Consider the following 24,382-nt stretch of genomic DNA (forward strand, 5'->3'; position numbering starts at 1 on the left):
TTCTTCTTTACACAGCATAAAAGATAATAACGAAAAAAACAAAAAGAAATATTTATGCTAAACAAGAGTGTTTCATAAACTTCAACCATGGAGTCTGTTTAATAAAATTGCGAAAAAAGACTGGAAATTAGTGGGAAATCAAAATTAAAATAAATACATAATTTTGGTGAAAAGTATTTTATATAGAAGAAATAAATCTGAATTTTAACCAAAAAGGTTTAGATATGTGTGTGCGAACTTTAATAAATTCTTCTGCAAAACGGCAGTGTGGCAGAAGGTTATGAAATTTAAACAAATGTTGTAAAAAGGTATGAAAGATAGAGATTAATGCGAAAATTTTGGCCGCCCGTTGTGCAATTTTTTCATTTACAAATGGAAATTGTACATTTTGCAGCATAGCACGTAGCATTAGAGCTACATAGAGTTAAGGCACAACACGTCAAATGAGAATGCAAAATTGTCCATAAAAACCGATGAAATTAGCTAGGGGAGTGTGGGATTTTATTTTCTAATTGATGTGGTAACTTTTGGATGTTGTATGGAGTTGTACTTCACAATATAGATAGAACTAATCTAGGTTGTACATAACAAAAGAGAACTTATAAATTATAACTGGAAAATTTTGCATAACAGTTATGCATTTTTTTGCATGAAATGTGAGGGAATCATATCGATAGAATTCAAATTTATTATTTTTTTGAAATTAATTTTTCATCGAAATATCAAATGGATCAGATGCAATAAAAAGATTAGGTTGAAATAAAAAGTTTGTTGAGAAATATTTTAAATTATGAAATAACTATATTTTTTTTAGTTATTTGCAAGTTATGCATTTAAATCAGGGTGTTGCTCAATTTTTAAATATTCTATCAGATTAAGAAGAAAATTTTTATCCACAACAGAGCAAGATAGTTGTACCGCATTTTTAAACTATTGCAACTCAATTTATTGAAAATCTTTAAAAATAATTAAAATTATTTTTCAAAAATTTTAATTTTCAAATGTAAATGAATTTCTTTGAAATAATTAACCCATTTCCGTCTGATTCAAAAATATTTGAGCTTCAATAATTGATTTCTAGAATCCTTCTTTTAAAGAAAAATCTTCAATTAAAATTTTCTACTAAATCATAACCTTAATTTCTTATTTAGCAAGTTTACCAATTTAAGAAAATTAAATTTCTAAATTGTCTTTGCCAATTGAAAGCATTTTCTTGAAGTTTTTGTTGAAATCAGTCTTTAAAAAATCTTATTAATTCTAGAAAAATTTGAGTAAAATATTTTACCATAAATCACGCCTTTTTCGCAAAACATAAACATTAATTTTCATAAATAAAAATCCAATAAATTAATCCATTCAAGGAAATTGGATTTAATTTTTGCTCAATCAGATTTCCAAAAGCAAATAAAAATATATTTTCATCGGAAATGGGTTAAATCTCCTACGCACGAATTATTAAAGTGATATAAATGACATTAATTATTTAAAATGTAAACACAAACTGACAAATTACGCATATCGAATTAAAAGAATAAGTTGTTGAATTTATTTCTTCTGAGAAAAATTTAATTATTGTACCTACAGATTTTTCCTGAAATGTAAACCAAGCGCAAAAAAATCAAACAAGAGTTAAAAAAAAGCAAAACAATGTTATTGGAATGATTTAAAATTAATCCGTTGCAGCTGTATTTCAAAAAAACAACGTTTACATGCAAAATGATGTTTGGGGCGATTAAATTAATTCCCTAATTACCTTTTATCATATCACATAAAGATTTTGTGTATATAATTAAAATTCTGTGCTGTGTTGTTGAAACTTGAAAATGCAAGCAAATATAGCAATTGCATCGAAATTTGCATTTTCATTATGATTGCCACAGAGGCAGCTGTTTTTGTTTGCGGGGCATTTACTTATAATTTGATTTTCACATCAACATATCGCGTGCACATAGCTCACATAGCTACCAAATAAACTTATATTTGGAACGAATTCCTTCCAAAAATACAAATTCTTTTAATTTCTTTTCACCATCCCCATTATGTGATTGATTTGAAGTTCAAATAATGCAAGCAGGTTATTTAAGAATTAATAAATTCTTCAGTGTAAATTGTTAAAAAAAAATAAAAGAAAATTTAGTCCATTAGCGTTGTGTAAAACCGTGTAATAAAATGGAAAGGACTGTAAAAAAATATTTTCATGTAAATCAAATAGATGATTAAGGAGAAAAAGATGGAGAAAACACACGAATTCGGAAACTGAAGACAATTCCATGGAAAATAAATTTAATAAAAAATATGTATATTACCTACAAAATCGATAAAATAACTTCATGAAAGAAAATGATCGAAAATAAACAATTCTCGTAATATTTGAATGTGCGTGAATCACGTGAATGAATGACAGCGAAGAGTGCAAATATAATGTGGAAAAGCGAAGGAAATAATAAAAAACAATAACCATTCAATAAAAATAAAAATTGATATTCGATAAATTGGAGATGAAAAATGAATTGATATTGAAATATAAAAAAAAACTTTGTATTTGATATTTATATTACGAGAAGAAAAAAAACACTTCTAGGAAAAAAAGGTACATTATTAATAGATATTTCTAGATAGGAATGTATATGATTTATGAAAAAAAAGAAGTAACATTATACATATAAAATTAAATTTAAGAGCATCACATAAAATATATTTATATGGCTATTTGAAATGGAGAATGAAGTGTGCGTATGCAAATGCGAGAAAATGAGGAAAAAAAGGAAAATACTGAAAAATAAAAAGGATGATCATAAAATTGATAAAAAAGGTTACCTTTTATGAAGTATTCGCGCGAAATCTCTCATTTCCAATTTCATTAAAAACATCCCAAACATCCAGAAAAAATGGTACAAAAAACCAAGGGGTGGTTATCTGTTGAATGATACAGTTTTTTGGCGAATATACTACTTATTCGGTTTGAATTTAATACTTTTTGGGCTTGAATTCAGTTGTTTTTTAAGTTAAAATTAAATATTTTTTAATTGATTTTGCTCTAGAATCTGTGGTTCTTTAGAACTGTTAACTAAATAGAATTTTTCGGCTTGAATTTAGCCTTTTTTTGGGGCTTGAATTCAGTCGTTTTTGGGCTAAAATTCAACTTCTTTTTATGAATTTTCCTCCCCAATTTGTCTTTTTAGGACTGAAATCCAAATAATATTTTTCGGCAGGAATTTAGCATTTTTTTCTGTTTGAATTTGCTACTTTTTGGGCTTGAATTTACTACTTTTCGGCCTTATTTAACCTTTAAGGCTCCAACAGATGGACGAGAAATTCCTCGTGCGGTGCGGTGCGGTGCGGTGCGGTGCGGTGCGGCGAGGTTTTCGGCCAATCAGAAGCGAGAGATGGCACACACATTCTCACCGCACCGTACAAGAACGTTTTTCGGCCAATCCGAAGCGAGGAAGGGCCACTAAATCCTCGCCGTGCCGCACCGCACGAGGAATTTCTCGTCCATCTGTTGGAGCCTTTACGGGCTTAAATTAAATATTTATAGCTTTTGTTCCTCAATCTGAGCCATTTTAGGACTAAAAACTAATATTTTGATTTCTTTGCCAAATGATCTTCAGAATATCCTGAATAATGTTTAATAATCAGAATATTTCTGAAGATCCAAATAATTTTATTCAGATAAACACCCCTTGGTTTAAAACACAGTACTTATGGTTAATTCCATTTCCCATCGTGGATTGTTAAGCATTTTTTTTTTGTTGTGTCCTTCTGTGCTGCAAAATTAAAATTCAATCAGAATGCACAAGAGGGATGCAATTGAGAGGAGTATTGCTCATTTGTTTTTTAGCTTTGTAATTTCCACACAGCTTCTGGGTAGCTACAAAAAAAGCTATTTATCGCTCAATAAGCGCCCCAACATGAGTGCAATGGCAATGTATAATGTTGACCATTGACCAAGGCAATAAAGAGTTAAATATTGATTCGAACAGCGATCACGCTGTATTTTTCACCGCGCAATTATTGCGAGACCACCGCAGTAGAAGCTCTGTCTATGGCTAATTAAACGTTTATTTATCTCTCCTCTTTTTTCGCTCATCCCGTCATGCAAACCGGATAGTGGTTAATCTTCATCCGCGGGAGAACTTTTCCACCAGCTTTTTTCCCCAAACGCTAAAAAAAATACTTTTCCACCTTTTTTCCTTCTCTATTTGTACACATACACCTTTCGCTCTATCTAACTCTACAAGCGCTCCACTTCTATTTTTCACGTGTTTGATGAGAGAAAAAAGTGGTTAAGGGGTGCTTGATAATGAAAATGCCTTGCCGTGTGCCGCAGAAATCTCTCCTCTCTACCTAATCCACTAACGAAGGTGAAAGGTGTTTAATTCGTTGAATTTTAAATTACTCCCATAATCGTCACATTTTTATCAACACTCACACAGGAAACTCTCGACAATTTTTTTTTTAAATAAGTTTATCACCTTTTCAATTTTCCTCGCGAATAATTTAAAAAATTCTCTAGGGGAATTTGGGAGAGAAAATAATAATTCAGCAGGGGTGTGGTGGAAAAATTAGCAATTCGTGGTAAATTCTTTTTATCTGCAAAAAGGATAAAATTCTTGATAAAATTCTTTATTATAGGAATTTATGAAGATAAAGAAGAAATTCTTTGGCTGAATTTTTTCTCTGTGGATTGTATCAGGATCAAAAGATTTTTCATTTAACACCACAAAGAATAATCATTCTGTTAACCCTTTCTCATAGTCAGTATGGAATTAAAAATATTTGAAAAGCTTAGGAAAAGCTCTTGGAAAGTCTTCAAAAAAGTATCCTAACAGAGAAAAAATTCCAATTTATTTGATTAAAACACATATCGGGCTCTTTTGAATATCCAGCGATGTTTTGATTAATTTATTTTCGGCTTTTACTCGATATTCGTAAATTAGATTAAAGCTTTTTGTTTTCAAAACCTGCATACATAGCCATGGAGTGATTCTGAGAGCTTCATTCATCCATAATGTTTATTATTGATTTCTTTAAAATTTTTGAAGAATTCGGAAAATTCATCCAATCTGTGCAAAAATTCTTACAACTTGATGTAAAAGCTTTGTTACAAAAGCTCCCATGCTGCATTGAAAATTTTAATTTATCTATAAGTTCCTCTAAAAACTAGATTCCTTATTTTGATTAAGTAATAATACCTACTCTAAATTTTCATAAAAATAAGGCATAAAGAAAGAGTATTTTAGGTTTTCAAATTCAAGTTTTCAAGTAAAATTGAAAAGCTTCTAAAAACCACAAAAGCTTATTTTACTGTAAGCCATATAAGCCATTTTTCAATTTAATTTTTTTTTCAGTGTTCTACCGCTAAACAGTTCTCTAATATTTTCTCAACACTTTTAAGCAAATTTTCCCTGTAATGGAAAATAAATTGAATCGGAATTAAATATTCCAAATGGTTTTCCGGAATTTTCACCAGTTTATTTATTGATTGTCGGTTTCTATTATTTAGTAATTTCCCAAAAGCTCTTTTTAGATTAATTTTCAAAATGTTGTTCAACAGTTCATTTATTTATTCTATTGTCCTGTTAGAAAATTAAAGTGGATCAGTTGATATGTATGTATATTTTAGTGGTGGTTTGTGGTTTTATTTTAATCCCTTCAATTCTCCCGGCTAAATTCTCATTCACAATGATTAAAGTGCCATTGTTCTGTGGAAAAGCAGCAGTATGTTTTGCATTATTGTATCAAATAATTTTTAGTATTTTTTTGGTAAGTTTTTCGAGGGATTATTAACTTATGTCTAGGAGAATTTTTGAAAGTTTCAAGTTTAACTTCAATTTTACATCCTACGGTAAACAAGAGCGACAAAACATTGTTTTTAATATCTTTTAAAAATGTAAATTTTAATACATTTTTCACATAATTCTGAACTTTTGTGCGAATTAGAGTAATTTATGAAAGATATCTAGGGTCTGTTATATAACTACCCCTTGCAGTTCCGCGCCTTGCGCATGATTTGTTAAGAAATAACTTAATTATCGCTGAAAATTTATTCTTTTAAGCGAGTCATAAATGCAACAAATATCACAAATAGGAACTAAAGGAGTTTAATCACTGCTGTACAGGAACATTCTTCATTTAAGGCAATAATCGAGACTCAACTACCTAACCCAATTCCTTTGAGAAGGAAATACGATGAAAAATTAATTTTAAATATTTACGTAAAACAAAACTACAGAAACACGATTTATTTTAATTATTTGTGAGAACCTCCTTAAATAGTAATTAAATATACATAAATTGCAGTAATTTTTTTATGATTCTCACCATCGTGGATACTTAAATTTTTATTATATATTTAGGTAATAAAATCTCTTTTATAATTTCCACATAAAATATCGATGCTAAAAAATCCAATTCAAGTGGAAAACTACAAAAAAAAATTAATGGAAAATTTTAATGAAATTTCTTCTCCTAAAATTCTTTGTTTTTTTTTAGAAAATCAAATAAACTTTATAGGGGAACGTATATAGGACAATTTTGAAAGCATGCACAAAACAATTTCAGTTGCGATACAATCGCATTGGTGAGAGGAGAGAGTTTATGAAAATTGCCACAACAAAACATTTTAAAATATTGATTTTCTCACTGAAATTCTCTAAATATTTTTGCTATCTTGTGGAAAACAGCAAGAATGCTAAATATTCTACAAATTTCCATTCTGCCGGCGTGCCGACCACGCGTGGAGCGGAGGCACTTAAATGGCAATCTTGGTCTATTTTAAGTGCTAAATCGACAAAGTTGCAATACCTTCGAAGACTTAGTGGGTGATAAAGAGGTGCTTATACTCTTTCAAAGAAAAATGTACTGGTAAGCTGACCAAGCTTACGGGAGCTGTGTTTCTTTCAGTGTACCAATTTTGTGAGAGCAAACTAGAACGCGAATTAATTCAAATACGCGCAAAGTCGGGAAAATTAGAACAGTCATACCCTAATAAATCTTTAGAAGGCTATATCTCGAGAACGGATCCATAGATTTTCATAATTTTTTTTTGTTTGAAAGGTCTTGAAGTCAGCTATAACATATCGAAAAATGAAAAAAATAAAAATTTGTCGCCATTTTCGAAAAATTCGAGTTCGAAATTTTCGAAAATTTTGTTTTTGATTTTAGCGTCTCTTGCGATCATTTCTCGAAGTTGCAATGTTCTAGACATTTGTAGGGTTTTACAAAACCTTTCATTTGCGCTTGAGTTGATCGAAATCGGACTTGTAGAACCCGAGATATGATATGCTAACTTTGCAAAGCTATATCTCGAGAACGGATCCATAGATTTTCTTCATTTTTGGCATGGAGCTAGATAATATAGTCAGCTCATCGAAAATTTTGTTTTTGATTTTTGGCCCCCTAGCGGTCACTTTTGAAACTTCTGATGTTCTAGAGAGTTGTAGGGTTTGTTGAGATCTTTCATTTGAGCCCAGGTTGATCAAAATCGGTCAAGCCGTTTTCGAGTTATGGTCGATTTTCGATAAAAAATTGTGGCGGCCATATTGACTAAACGGCTTGACCGATTTTCGAAAATGAGGTATCGTTGGAAAGGTATTGATGGCCCCTACAACATATAAAAATTTCAGATTTTTAGCTATTACAGGGGCTGAGATATAGCGAAAACAAAATTTTGAGGTTATTCAAAATGGCGGACGCGGGGGTGGGGGGTAAAATTTGACGTCATAATCGGACGTCTTCCAGTCGACTTTTAAACTTTGCTGTTTACCGCAAGTCTCTATCTATTACCGTTCTCTTGTAATTTAGCAAAAGGTTCCGGACGGACGGACGGCCGGCCGGACGGACGGACCGAATTTTGGCGCATACGTTTTTTGGAATGTGGGGACCCTAATTCGTGCTCATCCCAAGTTTGAGCCCGATCTGACGACTTTCGATTTTGCTCGGTACACAAAAGCTGTGTCTGAAAGAAACACAACTAAAACTAAAGGTATCTGAATGGAGCTCTCTTGATCAGTTTAATGCGAATTTTGTACATTTCCTCGTGTCTCAATTTGAGAGAATTCCTGAGGAAATTTTTCATATAACGATGAATAAACTCCTTTTCCTTAGAGGAGATTCTTCTTGAATTTAGTGTGAAATAGAGTTCTTTTCTGGGAGTTTATGTGATTCTACTCGTCCACCTCATCTAACTACTACCACCTATATTTTCGGGTGAGTTGACTTATTCTGTCTCTCAAAAATTTATTTTTTTTGCTTTCTTCTCAATTTTTTTTGGGGGTGTTTTGTTCTATTTTACATTTTGGAATTTTCTTTCTGCACAAATTGCGTAGTGTTTGATAAAAATCCCCCCTCATTCTTTTATTTTCCCACCCACTTCCTTTCGCATCGTCTTTTCACCATTTTAATTAACACAAACTGTGAGAGAAAATTATTAATGCTATTTCTGGAACATTGGAGCATGCTGCATGAATTTTGCTCATTTTAGCAACTAATGTAGTTTTTGGTCGTTTTGTATTTATTAATTTTCCCCATTTTTTTTGATTTAACATTCACTAATTAAATTTAATTGGGAATCATTTTCGCAATTTTCCCGTGGAAAATTTTGATTTGAGATTTTTTTTCGCTGATTTTTTTTCTTTCATTTTTTTTGGGTATCCTTTTGATATCCTTTTTTCCATTTTTTTCAATTTTTCTTCTAGAATGCGAACACAGGACCTTCTTGTATGATGGATTGTGTTACTCCTCCTGCCCCGATGGGACTTACGTGACATCAGACGATGTACCAAAGAGTCGTCACCGTGAGGGACACCTCTCACTGCGATCCTCAACACAGGGCACTGTGGAAGCAGCACACGAGGATCCCGATTATGCCATTCTGGAGCCAGAGAAACGCAAAGTGCCATCAACTGCAGATCCCAAAGTTTGCTTCCCGTGCCATTCCTCATGCCTCCGTTGCAGAGGACCTACGGAGGCTGAGTGCTCAGCCTGTACCGAAAACTATGATCTCGTCACCCTCAAGATTGACAGTTTCTGCCTCAAACGACCCGAAAGGAAGATCTTGGGACTCACAAAAGGGGCCTTTGTGCTATCAGTGATAGTCTTTGCAATTGTCCTCTGCTCCACAGCTCTTCCGGTGGTGTGGTGCATCCGCAAGAGGCGACTATGCTTCCACCAAAACACCAACTATGAGTATGATCCGGTTAAAACAGACACAGATGGGCTATTCCCAAATTTTCCCAGTAGCCTCAAAACATCCCTCACCCCAAAGAGTAACACCCTAACACTTTCCAGTGATTCCGAGGATGAGAACTGATGTGAGAAGAAAATTCTGTGATGCCTGAGCAGCTGAGCTTTTTGGACATAATTTAGTAGAGAAAAAATTCTTAATTTCATAATATTTATTAAATCTGGTTGAAATTGTTGGTAATTTTTCATTTTCTTTAAGATTTCATTTTTTTTCAAAGAAAAATCAAGAAAATTCAGCATAAAATGAAAAAGGGAATAAAACAGTTTTATTTGAGAAAATTGAGAAGGGCTTGAGTTGAAATTTTGTGAAGAAAGACAAGTTAAAAAAAATTAGCTGAAAATTAAATTTTCTACATAACAATGATATACTGTTGAGTGGGGTAAATGGGATCAAATATCTTTGAAATTTTTTTTGGGGAATGATTTTATCAATATAATAAATTTTCAAACAGTTTGAATAATCTGTATCAAAAAATTGAACAGGATTTAAACATAAAAGCAACGCTAAAATCATTTCAAAGAACATCAGAAACCAAGAAAACATTCCGCAAAATTCTTGAAAAAAAAACTACAAAAGTTTTGCAATTCATGATAAATCTAAAACTAAATCTAAAATTCATAGAACACGAGAAACTGAAAAAATCCATGAAAATTAAAAATTTATAAAAATTTAAAATTCCTTATAAAATTGTTCAATAAAACACGAGAAACTCATTAAAACGTTCCGCAAAAAATAATATTATTAGGGGAGAGCGGGGTTAAAAAAGTCACTTAAGGGTTTAGAAAAAGCTCGAAATATCATATTTCCCAAACAGATAAAGCAAAATGTATAGCTCAATTATTTAGGATATTTCTTGCCCTACAACTCTTTCTCAGATCATTTTGTTCTATCTAGCTAGGAAATATGATATTTTAGGCTTTTTCCAAACCCTTAAGTGACTTTATTAGCCCCGCCCTCCCCTATCCAATAACGATCAAGGGAACGTGCAAAACTCAAAATTTATTTATTTTTTGATAAACAAGAGATCTTGAAAACCGTTAAAGATAACACGATGAATCCTTAAAAAAAATTCTAATAAATAAACGATAAAAAATCTCAAAAATTGGGTCTAATTCAGCGACCAAGAAACCCTTGAAATCTTGAAATTTCAGTACAAAAGTCAAAGATTTCAAGGGTTTCTTGGTCGCTGAATTAGGCCCATTTTTCTGGAAACTCTTGAAACATCCAAAAATTTAGAAATCATTCCGCAAAGTTCTTGAAATTCGTAAAATCGTTTACAGAAGCTAGGAAGAATTCAAATGATTTTCTGGAGGAAAAAGAATCCCAAAAAATCGGCCAGGAAAACAGAGGGAAAAAAAATGTTTCTGAAAACACGAAGAATGTTTCGTATAAACTGAAATTTCTTAAATTGATATCTAAATTCGCTCTACTAAACATAAGAAACCTGCAAAATTGTTCCAGGTATCCCAAGAGGCTTAAAAATCATACAGCGAAACGTTGTCGGACTTATTTTTGCGAAACCTAAGAAAACCAAGAAAATTAGTTTGAAAATTGAAGAAATTTTATAACTAGTTTTACGAAACGAGAAATTTATAAAACTCTTTACAACGAATAAAAAATGTACGGGTAAGCTGACCAAGCTTACGAGAGCTGTGTTTCTTTCAGTGTACCAATTTTGTGAGAGCAAACTAGAACGCAAATTAATTTAAATACGCGCAAAGTCGGGAAAAGTTGAAAAGTCATACCCTAAGAAATCTTTGAAACGCCATATCTCGGGAACGGCTCCATAGATTTTCGAGTTTGAGCTATCGTTGGAAAGGTCTTAACCTCAACTATAACATATTAAAATATGAAGTAAATCGATAATGGCATTTTCGAAATATTCGAGTTCGAAATTTTCGAAAATTTTGATTTTGACTTTAGCGCCTCTCGCGGTCATTTCTCGAAGTTGCAATGTTCTAGACATTTGTAGGGTTTCACTAAACCTTTCAATTGCACTTGAGTTGATCAAAATCGGGCTTGTAGAACCCGAGATATGACATGCCAACTTTGGAAGGCTATATCTCGAGAACGGAGACATAGATTTTCTTCATTTTTGGCATGGAGCTAGATAATATGGTCAGCTATAACATATCAAAAAATGAAGCAAATCGATAATGGCGTTTTCGAAATATTCATCGAAAACTCATCGAAAATTTTGTTTTTGATTTTTGGCCCTCTAGCGGCCACTTTTGAAACTTCTGATGTTCTAGAGAGTTGTAGGGTTTGTTGAGAGCTTTCATTTGAGCCCGGGTTGATCGAAATCGGTCAAGCCGTTTTCGAGTTATGATCGATTTTCGATGAAAAATTGTGGCGGCCATATTGACTAAACGGCTTGACCGATTTTCGAAAATGGGGTATCGTTGGAAAGCTCTTGATGTCCTTTACAACATATAAAAATTTCAGATTTTTAGCTATTACAGGGGCTGAGATATAGGCAAAACAAAATTTTGAGGTTATTCAAAATGGCGGACGCGGGGGTGGGGGGTAAAATTTGACCTCATAATCGGACGTCTTCTAGTCGACTTTTAAACTTTGCCGTTTACCGCAAGTCTCTATCTATTACCGTTCTCTTGCAATTTAGGGTTATACTACGGACGGCCGGCCGGCCGGCCGGAAAAAAAATTTTTTGGCGCATACGTTTTTTGGAATGTGGGGACCCTAATTCGTGCTCATCCCAAGTTTGAGCCCGATCTGACGACTTTCGATTTTGCTCGGTACACAAAAGCTGTGTCTGAAAGAAACACAGCTAAATGTTTAGAATTCGTTAAGCAAAGCTGATAGACATAAAAATTGTTCCGAAAAAACATGAGAAACCGAACAAATTGTTCTCAGAAACTCATTAAATCGGGTAAATCTTAAAATATCATTTCTAGGATACTTCAAAACCCAGAAAATCTGTGCTCAAGACTCAAAAATCCCTCTTCGAAACCAGAAAATCAGTCCAAGAAACACAAGAAAACGTTTTTTTTTCTTGAGAAATATCTCGGTGCATTTTTCTGTCATTGATCAGCCCCTTGGATATTTTTTTTTTAATTTGAATCCATTGAAAAACTTTTTTTTCAAGATTTCATAAAAATTATTATTTTATTTTCAGTAAATTCAACAATTTTACATTCATTTTAGAAATTTAATTAATAAAAATTGTGAATCTTCCTCAACAGAACTGAATTTTAAACTTAATTCCTTAACTGGTGTTTTAGGTCTGTCCTATAAAATCACAGGGATAACTAACCAATTTCGACCAGATTGACTTTAACTATTATTCTTTTAACTTCAACAGACTAATCTGCTAAATAAAAGATTTTCTAATTCACATTTTTTGTTTGTTTGTTGCCCCTAACTCGTCATTCCCGGAACTCTGTAGAGGAATTCCCCGTCATCGTCGTAGAAGCAATCATCGACTTTGTAAGTCCTCCCCCTTTTCCACAAATGCCGTGGGATGTAAATCCGGTGACGGATATCCTGCTGAATTTGTGAATTCTTTGCAAGTGGCTCCGAATTGAATTCCTTCACATTGAATATTTCCATTTTATCGCCGGAAATGGGGATTGGTGGAGAGCTTATTTCGGGTGCTGTTTCACTCCTTTCTAGCTCCCCATCTGATTGCTTGAGAGCTGCCAACGTTACGTTCTTCCCTCGTGGGATTTTGGAGGTAAGTTGGAGTCTTTCAGGAACTTCCGGCAATTTCTTCTCAGTTTTCCCTTCAATCTGCCGGTAAGCCTTGCAACTCGTGATGATCTTAGCAAATTCCCCAACAGGGAGCTTCAGGGCAGTCTCTCGGGTATTTTCCCGATGAATCTTGGGCGTTGCTGTGGGATCAAACTTACGGTGTGCAAATTTTTGCAGGTGTTCCTTCAACTCATCATCCAATTCTCTGATTTTCCCCTTGCGGAAAGCTTCCCAGTTCCGTTGTACCTGCTCATCGTGCTTCAGGATTCGCTTCTCATTCGCCGGAAGCCATGTGGATTTGAGGATTTTCTGAATTGTCACAACATCCGCTGGGAAACTCTCCGCTAGCTTCTCAGCTGGCCAGTCTGCGGGTGATTCACGATGGAGGAAGCGAATTTGCTCCTTTTCCGACCACGTGAGGAAGTTTAGTTGCTTCTGCTTGAAGTACTTCTCCCGCGTGATCCAGTAGGCTACCTTCTCCCTATGCCTGCTCTCTTCCTGCTTGTACTGCTGATACATATCACCGGCATTCATGAAATCACTCTCAATGTCCTCTAAATGAATGGGAATTAGTTAAAATTGGCCAGGAAATCCAGGAAAAAAGAGGAGAAGTTCTTTTACCTTCAACATCTTCCGGTTCAATCATCTTAGATTTCTCTTCTCGCAGCATCTGAACACGCCCAGAAATCCCTGGATCATTCAATCGTGACATCCGTGGTAGGTACCGGCATTGCTCCACAGCAGGAGACAATGGGATTCGCAGGAAACAGCTCCTGATTGTCCTGAACATCCTCTTTGTTTACGTTTTCTCACCTTCTGGCGGCACGTGTTTTACAATGTTTTCTTCAGGAATTCTGATTGTCAGGTGGATAATTAAACTTTTTCTCTTGTTTTAATTAACCTTTGGCTTTGTTACTTCGGTCACTTCCGTTTTGGTTGCTTCAAAAGGTCAGGAAGTTCATGAAAAAATCAAAACAAAACTTGCAGGAATCACCAAAAAATGACAGTCGCGAAAACATTTCTCAAAGAGTAAAACGTGAAAAATGAAACGCACTCGAAACATTTTAATAAGAAACATGCATTTTCATAAACAAAAGGAAATATATTTTTTTTTAGAAAGAACTCATTTTTGTGTTTCAAGTAATCCCGGGGGCCCTTAGGGGACATCTTGAGGGTATTTTAGGGCCCAAAATCACAAGAAATACATTGCAAAATGCAGGAAAATCAAGAAAAACATGTCGTGTGAGCGAGACAGCTTAGTACACGTGGGTGTGAAATATATCTTTGTTTCACTTTCTCCTCAATCAATTGTCGATAGTTATCGATAGTTGAAACAATCGATACTATCGGTGAATGCTTCGTCGCCTGCTGAATGAGCAAGTGTAGCAAACACAAAGGATTTTGCGACAAGTGCTCATTTGAGAGGCGATTTTAGTAAATTTTGTGGTCAACACGGAATTTTTTCCTCAAATTGCAAAACAATGACTCCGCAGAGGGGCGGCAATTAGCACCCGCGTTAACTACCGCAAGCAATGTGTAAAGTGTATTTTGTTGAAGTGTTCTTGTTTTTATTGACAACGTACGAAAAAAATTAAACAAGTTAAAATGGCGGATCATCCAAATTTATCAAGTAAGTGGGGCCCCCAAAATTCCCTTCCGGGGCGCTACGGTGCTCAAATTCGTGGCTGCTTTGTTGCAGATCGCTCGAGATTCAGCAAGATGGATTTCGGCCCTAATGCCAATGTTGTGGACAGCGAGAGACGACGTCAAATGCTGAAGCTGAGCTTCCAGCAGGATGAAGCCCTGAAGCCCGTAAAACCCACACCGTTGCCGGATAGAACGAGGTACGTGCGGGAATGTCGGTGGGGGTGGAGCTTGAGGGTAATCCTTGGGGGTGCTTTTTGCAGGGACAGGATAAAGCTGCAGGCAACGGGGAAGTTGCAATTGACACCGGGCGAGGAGTACGATTTCACGTCGGAGGATCTCCAGGATTTGGGTGAGATCGGACGGGGTGCCTTCGGAGCAGTTAATCAGATGATTTTCAAGCGTACCAACACTGTGATGGCTGTGAAGCGAATTCGGTCCACTGTGGATGAACGGGAACAGAAGCAACTCCTCATGGATCTCGAGGTGGTCATGAAGTCCAATGAGTGCAACTACATTGTCCAATTCTACGGTGCTCTCTTCAAGGAGGTAAGACTCGCTCTCTCTCTCTTTCTCTGCACAGAATCTCTCTTAATAACCCAAAAAACATCTTCCTTCTTGCAGGGAGATTGCTGGATTTGCATGGAATTGATGGATACATCGTTGGATAAGTTCTACAAATTCATCTGTGAGCGCCAAAATCAGCGAATCCCAGAGTCCATTCTGGCCAAAATCACCGTGGCCACTGTTCAGGCGCTCAACTATCTCAAGGAGAAGCTGAAAATCATCCATCGCGACGTGAAGCCGAGCAATATTCTGCTCCATTCGCGTGGCGACATTAAACTTTGTGATTTTGGCATTTCCGGACAGCTCGTGGATTCAATTGCGAGAACAAAGGACGCCGGATGCCGGCCATACATGGCTGTAAGGACTCCCAATCTATTCTTCCTTCTATTTGCCTTAAAAATAAATAAATTCCTTTCAGCCCGAACGGATAGATCCGCAGAGAGCGAAGGGCTACGATGTTCGAAGTGATGTGTGGTCTCTAGGAATAACCCTGATGGAAGTTGCCACGGGAAAGTTTCCCTATCCCAAATGGGGATCAGTCTTTGAGCAGCTCTACCAGGTTTGTCAAATCTTCTTTTCCTCTTGAACAAATTTTATCTAAAATCTAAAAAAAATCCTTTCAGGTCGTCCAAGGAGAACCGCCCAGCTTGACTACCTCCTACAATGGGATGGAATTCTCAGAGGAATTTGTAGCTTTTGTAAATACATGGTAAGTACATTAAACATAAGGATTATGCGAGAGATTTGTCGGTACGCAATTCACTAATTTGCCCCACAATCAAAGACAACAAAAACGAAAAAAACTTCACGATAAGCTCGCGAGTTGATTGTGATTCATACACATTCGTAATTGATGACTCCGCGCTGCTTTTTTGCGGTGAAATGAGAATGTCTCGCGCGCTAAAAACGACGCCAGGGGCTATCTCCGCGAAACAATCACAAACTTCCGTGTAAATTCGTCAAGTTATTAGAAGAAGAAATGATTTCTTTTGCTTACCTGGAAGTTTTTTGTTTGCAAAGAAAGGGAAATGCTTGATATTCCTACTTAATGGGGGGATTACTTGGTATTCTATGCGCAGTTCTGATTAGAATCTTTTTAAAATAGCTTTATTTGATAAGCTAGAGGAGTTTTCTGTATTTTTTTATGATAAATAATTCAGGAAAAGCTTTTTTTCCAGTAAAATTACTTAATTGGCAAATACTTAATTTTCCAAAGCTTTCGACGGGCTGTAAATCTTTTTCCCTCGACGGTTATTGTTTTACTGCCAGATCATTAATTAAAAGTGATTTATTTTAAATAGAAAATCTTGATTTTTCGTTCCTTAATTTTGGGCCTTATTCAGCGACCAAGAAACCTTTGAAATTCGCTTGAAATCTTGAAATTTCTGTAAAAAATTGGGATTGTTTTGATTTTTTTTTTTATTTTCTAACAATTTATTTATTTTATTAGTAATTTTGTTTTAAAACTGATTTAAAACGATAATTTAGTTTTATTTTTCCTGCAAAAAATGCCCTCGTTTTTTTTATAAACGTGTTTAGTGATTTTTTTATGTGTTGGAGGGGTCTGTAAATAGTTAAAATAAACCTCAATCGTTAGAATACTCAGCAAACCTTGAAAAACATATAAAAGTAAAGTAAAATATATATAAATGCATAGATATATACATTATATATACATAAAAAATGCAAAAATAAATATTAAATATAGCATGAATGGAACAGTATAAAGCGAAAGAACGGTAAGTAAAACTTACAGGCTGTGATTCTTTCTTTGTCAGTGAAATGTGAAGATGGCTGAAAATTGAGGATGGGCAAATTTTGAGGAGAGACTTACTCGCGAGCCGAATCACAGCCAACGCGCTGAAATTTTGAAGAAAGTCTGAATCGTGGAGGGCGTTGGCTGTGATTCGGCTCACGAGTAAGTCTCTCCTCAAAATTTGCCCATCCTCAATTTTCAGCCATCTTCACATTTCACTGACAAAGAAAGAATCACAGCCTGTAAGTTTTACTTACCGTTCTTTCGCTTTATACTGTTCCATCCATGCTATATTTAATTTTTATCTTTGCATTTTTATATGTATATATAATGTATATATCTATGCATTTATATATATTTTACTTTACTTTTATATGTGTATATATAAAACGCCCCGCTTCGCGGGGCGTTGGTCTCATGCAACTCAAGATATGTCATGTTAACTTTAAAACGCGATATCTCCGGAACGGCTACATAGATTTTCTTCATTTTTGGCATGATAAAAGATATTATAGCCAGCTATAACATATCAAAATTTGAAACAATTCTATAAAGCGGTGCTCGAGATATTCATCGAAAACTCATCGAAAATTTTGTTTTCGATTTTAGCGCCACTTGCGGTCATTTTTTGAACTTGCAATGTTCCGAGCAGTTGTAGGGCTCATTAATATCTTTCATTTGAGCCCGAGTTGATCAAAATCGGTCAAGCCGTTCTCGAGTTATGGCCGATTTTCGATGAAAAATTGTGGCGGCCATATTGGCTAAACGGCTTGGCCGATTTTCGAAAATGAGGTATCGTTGGAAAGGTCTTGATGGCCCCTACAACATACCAAAATTTCAGACCTCTAGCTATAATAGGGCCTGAGATATAGCGAAAACAAAATTTGGGGGTTATCCAAAATGGCGGACGTGGGGGTGGGGGGTTGGATTTGACATCATAATCGTATGTCTTCCACCTGATATATGAACTTTGCCGTTGACCGCAAGTCTCTATCTATTACCGTTCTCTCGCAATTCAGAGTTGTACTCCGGCCGGCCGGCCGGCCGGACGGACGGACGGACCAATTTTTGGCGCATACGTTTTTTGGAATGTGGGGACCCTAATTCGTGGTCATCCCAAGTTTGAGCCCGATCTGACGACTTTGCATTTTGGAGTGTACACAGAAGCTGTGCTTCTTTGAAGAAAGAATCACAGCTAATAAATTCTTTGAAGAAAGAATCACAGCTAATAAACGTACGTAATTTGTTAGGAAAATTAACATAAGAAATGTCAACCATTTTTTTTTGTATAAACGTTTATTTTCTAACTTTTGACGATTCTAACATTTGACGATTCTAACATTTGACATTTCGTGGATTTATTTTCGTGAAAACCTCAAAGATCAGTTTAAAAATAAAAACGTTTTATAGAAGCTCTGGGAATTATTTTCTGACTTTTGGCATTTTTTAAATCTTAGAAAAAAAAAGTCTTTAAACATTCGAAAAGAAACGTCATTTTTAATAAATGTCAAATATTGAACAAATGTCAGGCGTTAAAAAATTAAAGTTAATCAAATGTCATTCTCTAACGTTTAGCGAAAAAAAAAGAACGTTAAGTTTTAAAAATTTCAATGATTAGAAAAGAGAACGTTTGAAGAGAAATGCCAAACATTTTGAAAAATGTCAAACATTCGATATGGAAACGTCGAATTTTAAAAAGAAGAAATGTTAAATGTCAAAAAATGAACACCTAGTTCTTAAAAAATAAATTTCAATTATCAGAAAAAAAATCAAATAAACAAAAAAATCGACAAGAAACGTTAAACATTAGGATTGACAAGATTTAAAAATAATTCGAACGTTTTAAATAAAGATCTAATATTTGAAAAAGAAACTTCAAACGTTAGAAAAAAAAACGTCAAACTTTGGGCCATATTCAGCAACCAAGAAACCCTTGAAATTCGCTTGAAATCTTGAAAATTCAGTACAAAATTTAAAGATTTCAAGGGTTTATTAAACGTTTAACTTTTATTAAACGTTTGAAGGAAAAAAAATGTCAAACTTCAGAAAATAAATGTTCGAGTATCCTAAAATACGTAAAATACTAATCTTTTATTTAATTATTTATTTATTAAATTATTAGAGGGGTTGCTGTCATTTATGATGATTCCCCTAACTAATCTTAATATCAAAACTAAAGTAAACTGCATCGTTTTGATTAAAAACTCTTATAAATCAAATTAAACGCATTTTCATGGACAAGAAAATTGATATCAAATAACGACTCGTCCCCTTTAATCATATCATTTATCGTACAAAAGAAGAGTTTTTTTCACTTCTCTTCATGAATTCATAAAAAGTAAAGAATTTTTCCCAAAGAAAAACCTTTTGCTGAATGTTCTTTTGAGGTTTTCTTTTATACAAAAATTCTTTTGATAAAAAATATTCTTTTGAACATGAAGAACTTTTTAACGTTTTTTCATGGAAACTTTGCTAAAGCTTTAGAATCTCCCTCCCTTAAAATGTATGCGTGGTGTGCAAATGAATGCGGTTTAATTACATGCTGTGAGCGCACATCAATCATTCGCATATTTGCATCATTTGACTTTGCAGTTTAATTAAGGACGAAAGCAATCGTCCAAAGTATAGCAAATTGCTTCAGCATCCGTTCATACAGCGTGGCGAGAGGAGTCACACGGATGTGGCTGCCTATGTGAGCGATATTCTGGAGTCAATGGCCAACAATGGCATCACACCATTCACCACCAATCAACCGGCTGAATGCTGGAATATAGAATGACTGGGAGCCGGCCTTTCGCCAATTCGATAGGATATGCGAAATGCTATAATTAATTACATACCTATAAAATGCGTGTTGAGGGGTTGTGGGAAGAACTATCCTTTCCTTGCTCTTCCGGCGTCTATTACTAAACAAACAAACAAAAAATTCTCTCCTTAGAAGGAAGACACATTTAAAGAAAAAAAAAACACGGTTTTCTCCCAAATTTTCAAAAAGAAAAAAAAATAGATAAAAAGCAACAGCATGCAAAATGAGAGTGATTTTGGATAATATAAATAAAAACTAAATAAATAAATTATTCTAGTGAGAACAATTGCAACACCTTTCACAGTTTTTAGAAGTATAAAAAACATGATAAACAAAATAGCTATTGTAATCTTTAAAAGATAAAAAAAATACATAAAATACACACACTTTGAGAGTTTGAGGTTTAGGTGAAAAAAAAAAACCAACATTAAAAAAAAAAACAAGTAGATGAAGAATTAGGAGTTAAAAAAAACAAAATATATAAAAAATGAGCAGAGCGCAAAAAAAGTTGCTAAAAAAGATAATTTTTCCTCACAATTGGTTTCATATTAATAAATGGAATTTCTTCCTTCTGTTGCCTTTCTTCTCTATCTTAGTTTTCCTTCTTTTTTTTCCTTTTCAAAGAGACTGAGAATCTCTCCTGAATGCTTCTTTGGGAGAATTCTCGATTTTCTCAAAGAAAATATTCCTACTTTTCCCCCTTTTTGATCAATGCAAGTTACTGTAGTTACTTAATAGAGAAAGAAAATTTCAAGAAGAAAATAAAATGAACTGAATGTTGGAAAACAGACGAAAAAATTAACCACGAAACGACGTAGCGTCTCAGGATTATTTTTTGAGTTGTTTTTGTAGATAAAATAATTCCCAAAATTTTGGACATCTCACTAATTTTTCATAGACGCGAAATTTTTGTAGAGTCAGTGAGTAAAAAAAATATTTGACCCAGACAATAATGAAAAATGAAAAAAAGTAAAAAATTGTATCCTCTTTAAATTATTTTGTTGAATATCATGCAAAAAAACACGGAAACATTCGATCTGAAAGAATCTTGGTGGCAAAAAAAAAATAGATAAAGAAAATAATAAAATAGAAATAGAAAAATTTTTGTCTGGAATTTTATTTTTCAATTTTTATTTTATACTTTATTGTTTTTAAATTTAAAAAAATTACAGCAAAATATATTTCAACATAAATAGTGTACCCTAAAGTAAAAAAAAATAAGGAAAAAATATTGAATAAGATTGTGTAGGAAGAAATAAATAAAAAAAAAGTTTTAATAATGGAGCTTATTAAAATGAAAGAAAAATTTTGAAAGTTATTTTTACACATCAATAGGAATTGTGTTAAAGTTTATGTATTTTTAATTGGCATTCCTAAAATGATAAACTATGTAAAAAAAGTAATTAATTAAAATAATATAAAACATAAGGAAGAAGTAAAATAAATAGCACCATAATTTATTCAAGTGTTTTATTCTTTTTATCAAATTGTTTTGAAAGCTTGGAAGGATTTTATTTTATTGCAGTCGAATAGAATTTACAGAAATATTGCTGATTTTGACGGATGTAGTGCTGATTTCGACGAAGAATCTTTGAAAAAGTAATCTCAGAAATTTTATTCTTTCATTTTATAAATAAAACTTTAAAAAAATATTTTTTTTTAGACCTGGAATATTAGAAGAAACTTAACAACGATTTCGACAAAGAATCTTTGTTCGGAAAACTTATGAAATAAAATAATATTTGAATTTCGCGCGCACTCAAAGTGGTGAACTCGAGTGGTGCAAAAAGAAAATGTGGGGAAAAAGGAATGATTTGGCGGCGAAAATGACAGATATCGGTTTAAGAAGGCATTTTATCGCGTAAAATATAGAAATTTCGCGAACAATCTTTAAAAAAGACCTGAATATTAGAACAGATTCGACAGAGAATTTGTACTGATGTATTGCTGATTTCGACCAACAATTTTAGTAAAGAATCAATCTAATCTAGCTCAATACGTTACTTCTTTATCGAATTATTGATTTTCTATTTATTGATTTCAACAAAGAAAAAAAATTAACAAAGAATAAACTCAATTTCCTTGGAAAATTCAGCAGAAAATGCAAGAAAATCTTCTATAATAATTTCGTGTCTGTACAGCTATGCATTTCTACACCGTTGGTCCGATCGCGATGAAATTTGATACAGAGACTCCTGATACCAGGCGGTTTTCACCAACGACATTCATTTTCCCCCCAGAGCCCCCCTTCACATAGCCCCCATATAAAATTCATGCTTTTTTGACTACTTTTTGAATCTGGCGCCTTTTTTGGTACATTTTGTTGAAGAGAAAGGGAGATGGATGCATTTTCCTGCTATCCGTCTCCCTCACTTTTTCAGTTTTTCGCAATTTTCTCGCGTTTTCCGCCGAGTTTTCCGGCCGGAAGTAAGTTTTTGCAATCAGGAAGCGACGCCGCGTCGAATGGCATCATTGGTTTGAAAAGTTCGCGAAATGCATTTCCAGGAAATGAGAGTCGTGTAAAATCCCCAACCGTCAAAAATTTCGAATTTTTAATTTTAACCGTCAAAATTTCCGCGGGCCCCAAATTCCGCACGGAGGAGCTCCCCGAGGCTCCCAGAGCTATCCGTAAGTGCCTCAGGAGCCCAAAAAAGCGTTTTATGCCCACAAATTTGGGAAAAAACAAGGAAATTACGAATTTCGTCGAAATGCAAAAAAAAAGTTCGTTTAGTTCAAATTTTATTATTTCATGCCATCTCGTTGCAAATAAATTGCTTTTTTGCGCCTAAAAAGGCGCGAAATGTTCATGTTTGCCTCCTAACGGAAAATTTACAAAACACAAAGTTTGAGGTTATGGCAATAAAAATATAAACACGTGCAAAATAAAATCAGTGTAGAATTTTAGTTTTACAAAAAATGGATATTGTAAAGGAAATTCTCGAAAGAGAGCAACAAGAACAAGCAAAGTATAAACCAATTGTTGTTGAGAAGTTGCTGGAAGTGCAGAATGATCTGGGATTGCTTCTGTGTACGGATGCAAATGATCTGGATGAGGAGAAGCTAAAGTAAGGACTTTCCGGGAGATTAAATCCTAGCAGGGGAGGTTTTCTAATGACTTTTCGGGGGGTTCCTTGTAGGTCAGGCTGTGATGAATACCTGCTGAATTTGACGAGGGACAATACGCAGCTTCTGCTGAATGATCTGTGGCAGCAACCCACGGAGACTGTTGAGGAGTCCATTCTGGCGAAACTTCCTGCCCCGAATCACATTCTCCCACGCGAGAGGAAGATCCCCGAACCAAAAACACTGACTAAATGGCAAAAGTTTGCCCAGGAAAAGGGGATCAAGAAGAAGCCACGAATGAAGAAAGTCTTTGATCAGGATTTGGATGTAAGTTACTCACTTCTTATGAATTTCTACGTGACCGGGTGTGGTAATCTCGATGGATTCTTTGCAGAAATGGGTTCCAACGTATGGATTTAAACGAGCAGATGCTGAGAAAAATCGTGAGTGGGTTCTGGAAGTCCCCGGGAATGCTGATCCGATGGAAGATCAATTCCAGAAGAAGAAAGATCTGCGGAAGGAGAGGGTGGCTAAGAATGAAATTCAGCGAATGAAAAACATCGCGAGGGCACAGAAGATTAAAGTTCCCCGAGTTGGGATCCCCAATTCAGACGTTGCCTCATCGAAGGAGGTAAGATTTTGCTGAGATTCTTCTCAAATTGAGGTGATTCTGATTGAAAGATTTTCTTTAAACAGCTCATCACAGCAGCCACTGTGGCGAAAGCATCAACAGCTTCCGTTGGGAAATTCCAAGATAAATTGACAAAGGATAAGAAAGCTCGTGGATTGGGTGTTAAGGAACTCATCCCAGGGGCCAAACGCAAAGCTTCCCATCTTGGGTCGGAGAAGAAAATGAATACAGAAGTGCTGGAGAGTGTGCTCAATAAACGACCAAAGTTGGACATTGAAAAGGCAATTTCTCTGCAGAAACGTGACGACAGGGAAAGGTAGAAAGAAAATTTAAAAAAAATCTTTTCGGGAATTTTTCTTAAAGAATTTTTTTTCTTCGTGTTCTTTGCAGAAGAGAGACAGAAGATACAGAATCAGCGCAGGGAGGGAGGAAAAAGAAGGGCGGAAAAGTGGGGAAATCATCCAAATCCAAGTCTAAAGGTGTGAAGAAGCCCAAAGGTGGCAAAGGTCAGAGGAATCCAAATAAGCGAACACTTGGACGGAAGAGACGCTGAATTTTATCTCATAAGTGAGATATCTTTTGCTGTACGACTACAGAATAAATAAATATATTTTTACCACAATATCTCTTGTACAATGCAACAATTCCTTCTGACAATGGGGAGATTTATTGTTCCTCCGAGTCACATTGAATGGCTGAAGATTAAATTGTTCCATCATTGATGCTTTATAGGGGAAACTGGGGTAATTCGGTGAATTTTTGAGAGATAATTTTTCCTGAGTTCCGTGGAAATATTTGAGATTTCCCATGACAACTATCTTATAGGAAATTTTCCGGGCTACAACTTTGTCTCAGACGATTTTTCTCTATCTCAATGGGAAAAGGCTTTTTCAGGCCATTTTCCAAACCCTTCCACATTTGCCTGTTCCAAAAATCCTGGGGTAAAATGGTTAATTG

General features: G+C 34.6%; 4 protein-coding genes across 4 annotated transcripts in view; 3 read left to right on the forward strand and 1 right to left on the reverse strand.

Annotated features, from left to right (window-relative positions):
* Window positions 1–9,525, forward strand: part of LOC129792994 (furin-like protease 1) — a 94,090-nt gene extending 84,565 nt beyond the window's left edge. Inside the window, exon 11 of the mRNA XM_055832518.1 lies at window positions 8,700–9,525. Within this exon, the coding sequence (XP_055688493.1) occupies window positions 8,700–9,313 (614 nt within the window). The 3' untranslated portion in view covers window positions 9,314–9,525. The remainder of the gene's footprint in view (window positions 1–8,699) is intronic.
* A 2,846-nt stretch (window positions 9,526–12,371) lies between these two features.
* On the reverse strand, window positions 12,372–13,982 carry LOC129793027 (uncharacterized). Its single transcript, XM_055832562.1, has 2 exons — window positions 13,580–13,982; window positions 12,372–13,512 (listed from the first exon to the last, which is right to left on the reverse strand). The coding sequence occupies exons 1-2, from the start codon at window positions 13,746–13,748 to the stop codon at window positions 12,626–12,628; spliced, it is 1,056 nt and encodes a 351-aa protein (XP_055688537.1). The 5' UTR covers window positions 13,749–13,982; the 3' UTR covers window positions 12,372–12,625.
* Window positions 13,983–14,128: 146 nt separating this feature from the next.
* LOC129793020 (dual specificity mitogen-activated protein kinase kinase 4-like) lies at window positions 14,129–21,191 on the forward strand. The gene is made up of 7 exons (XM_055832549.1): window positions 14,129–14,588; window positions 14,658–14,802; window positions 14,866–15,151; window positions 15,227–15,526; window positions 15,588–15,728; window positions 15,793–15,878; window positions 19,518–21,191. The coding sequence occupies exons 1-7, from the start codon at window positions 14,564–14,566 to the stop codon at window positions 19,702–19,704; spliced, it is 1,170 nt and encodes a 389-aa protein (XP_055688524.1). The 5' UTR covers window positions 14,129–14,563; the 3' UTR covers window positions 19,705–21,191.
* A 1,385-nt stretch (window positions 21,192–22,576) lies between these two features.
* LOC129793036 (ribosome biogenesis regulatory protein homolog) lies at window positions 22,577–24,047 on the forward strand. Its single transcript, XM_055832575.1, has 5 exons — window positions 22,577–22,796; window positions 22,869–23,121; window positions 23,189–23,425; window positions 23,491–23,741; window positions 23,816–24,047. Exons 1-5 carry the CDS (start codon window positions 22,648–22,650, stop codon window positions 23,976–23,978), a joined length of 1,053 nt encoding a protein of 350 aa, XP_055688550.1. The 5' UTR covers window positions 22,577–22,647; the 3' UTR covers window positions 23,979–24,047.
* The last annotated feature ends 335 nt before the right edge of the window (window positions 24,048–24,382 follow it).

The sequence above is a fragment of the Lutzomyia longipalpis genome, chromosome 1 (genome assembly GCF_024334085.1).
Source record: "Lutzomyia longipalpis isolate SR_M1_2022 chromosome 1, ASM2433408v1".
NCBI classification, from domain to species: domain Eukaryota; kingdom Metazoa; phylum Arthropoda; class Insecta; order Diptera; family Psychodidae; genus Lutzomyia; species Lutzomyia longipalpis.

Coding starts and splice junctions, on each gene's coding strand:
- LOC129793027 (XM_055832562.1), bottom strand. CDS start 13,748: ATGTTCAGGACAATCAGGAGCTGTTTCCTGCGAATCCCATTGTCTCCT. Junction 13,513..13,579: donor TGAACCGGAAGATGTTGAAG/GTAAAAGAACTT, acceptor CCATTCATTTAG/AGGACATTGAGAGTGATTTC.
- LOC129793036 (XM_055832575.1), top strand. CDS start 22,648: ATGGATATTGTAAAGGAAATTCTCGAAAGAGAGCAACAAGAACAAGCA. Junction 22,797..22,868: donor CTGGATGAGGAGAAGCTAAA/GTAAGGACTTTC, acceptor GGTTCCTTGTAG/GTCAGGCTGTGATGAATACC. Junction 23,122..23,188: donor TCTTTGATCAGGATTTGGAT/GTAAGTTACTCA, acceptor GATTCTTTGCAG/AAATGGGTTCCAACGTATGG.
- LOC129793020 (XM_055832549.1), top strand. CDS start 14,564: ATGGCGGATCATCCAAATTTATCAA. Junction 14,589..14,657: donor GGATCATCCAAATTTATCAA/GTAAGTGGGGCC, acceptor GCTTTGTTGCAG/ATCGCTCGAGATTCAGCAAG. Junction 15,729..15,792: donor TCTTTGAGCAGCTCTACCAG/GTTTGTCAAATC, acceptor AAATCCTTTCAG/GTCGTCCAAGGAGAACCGCC.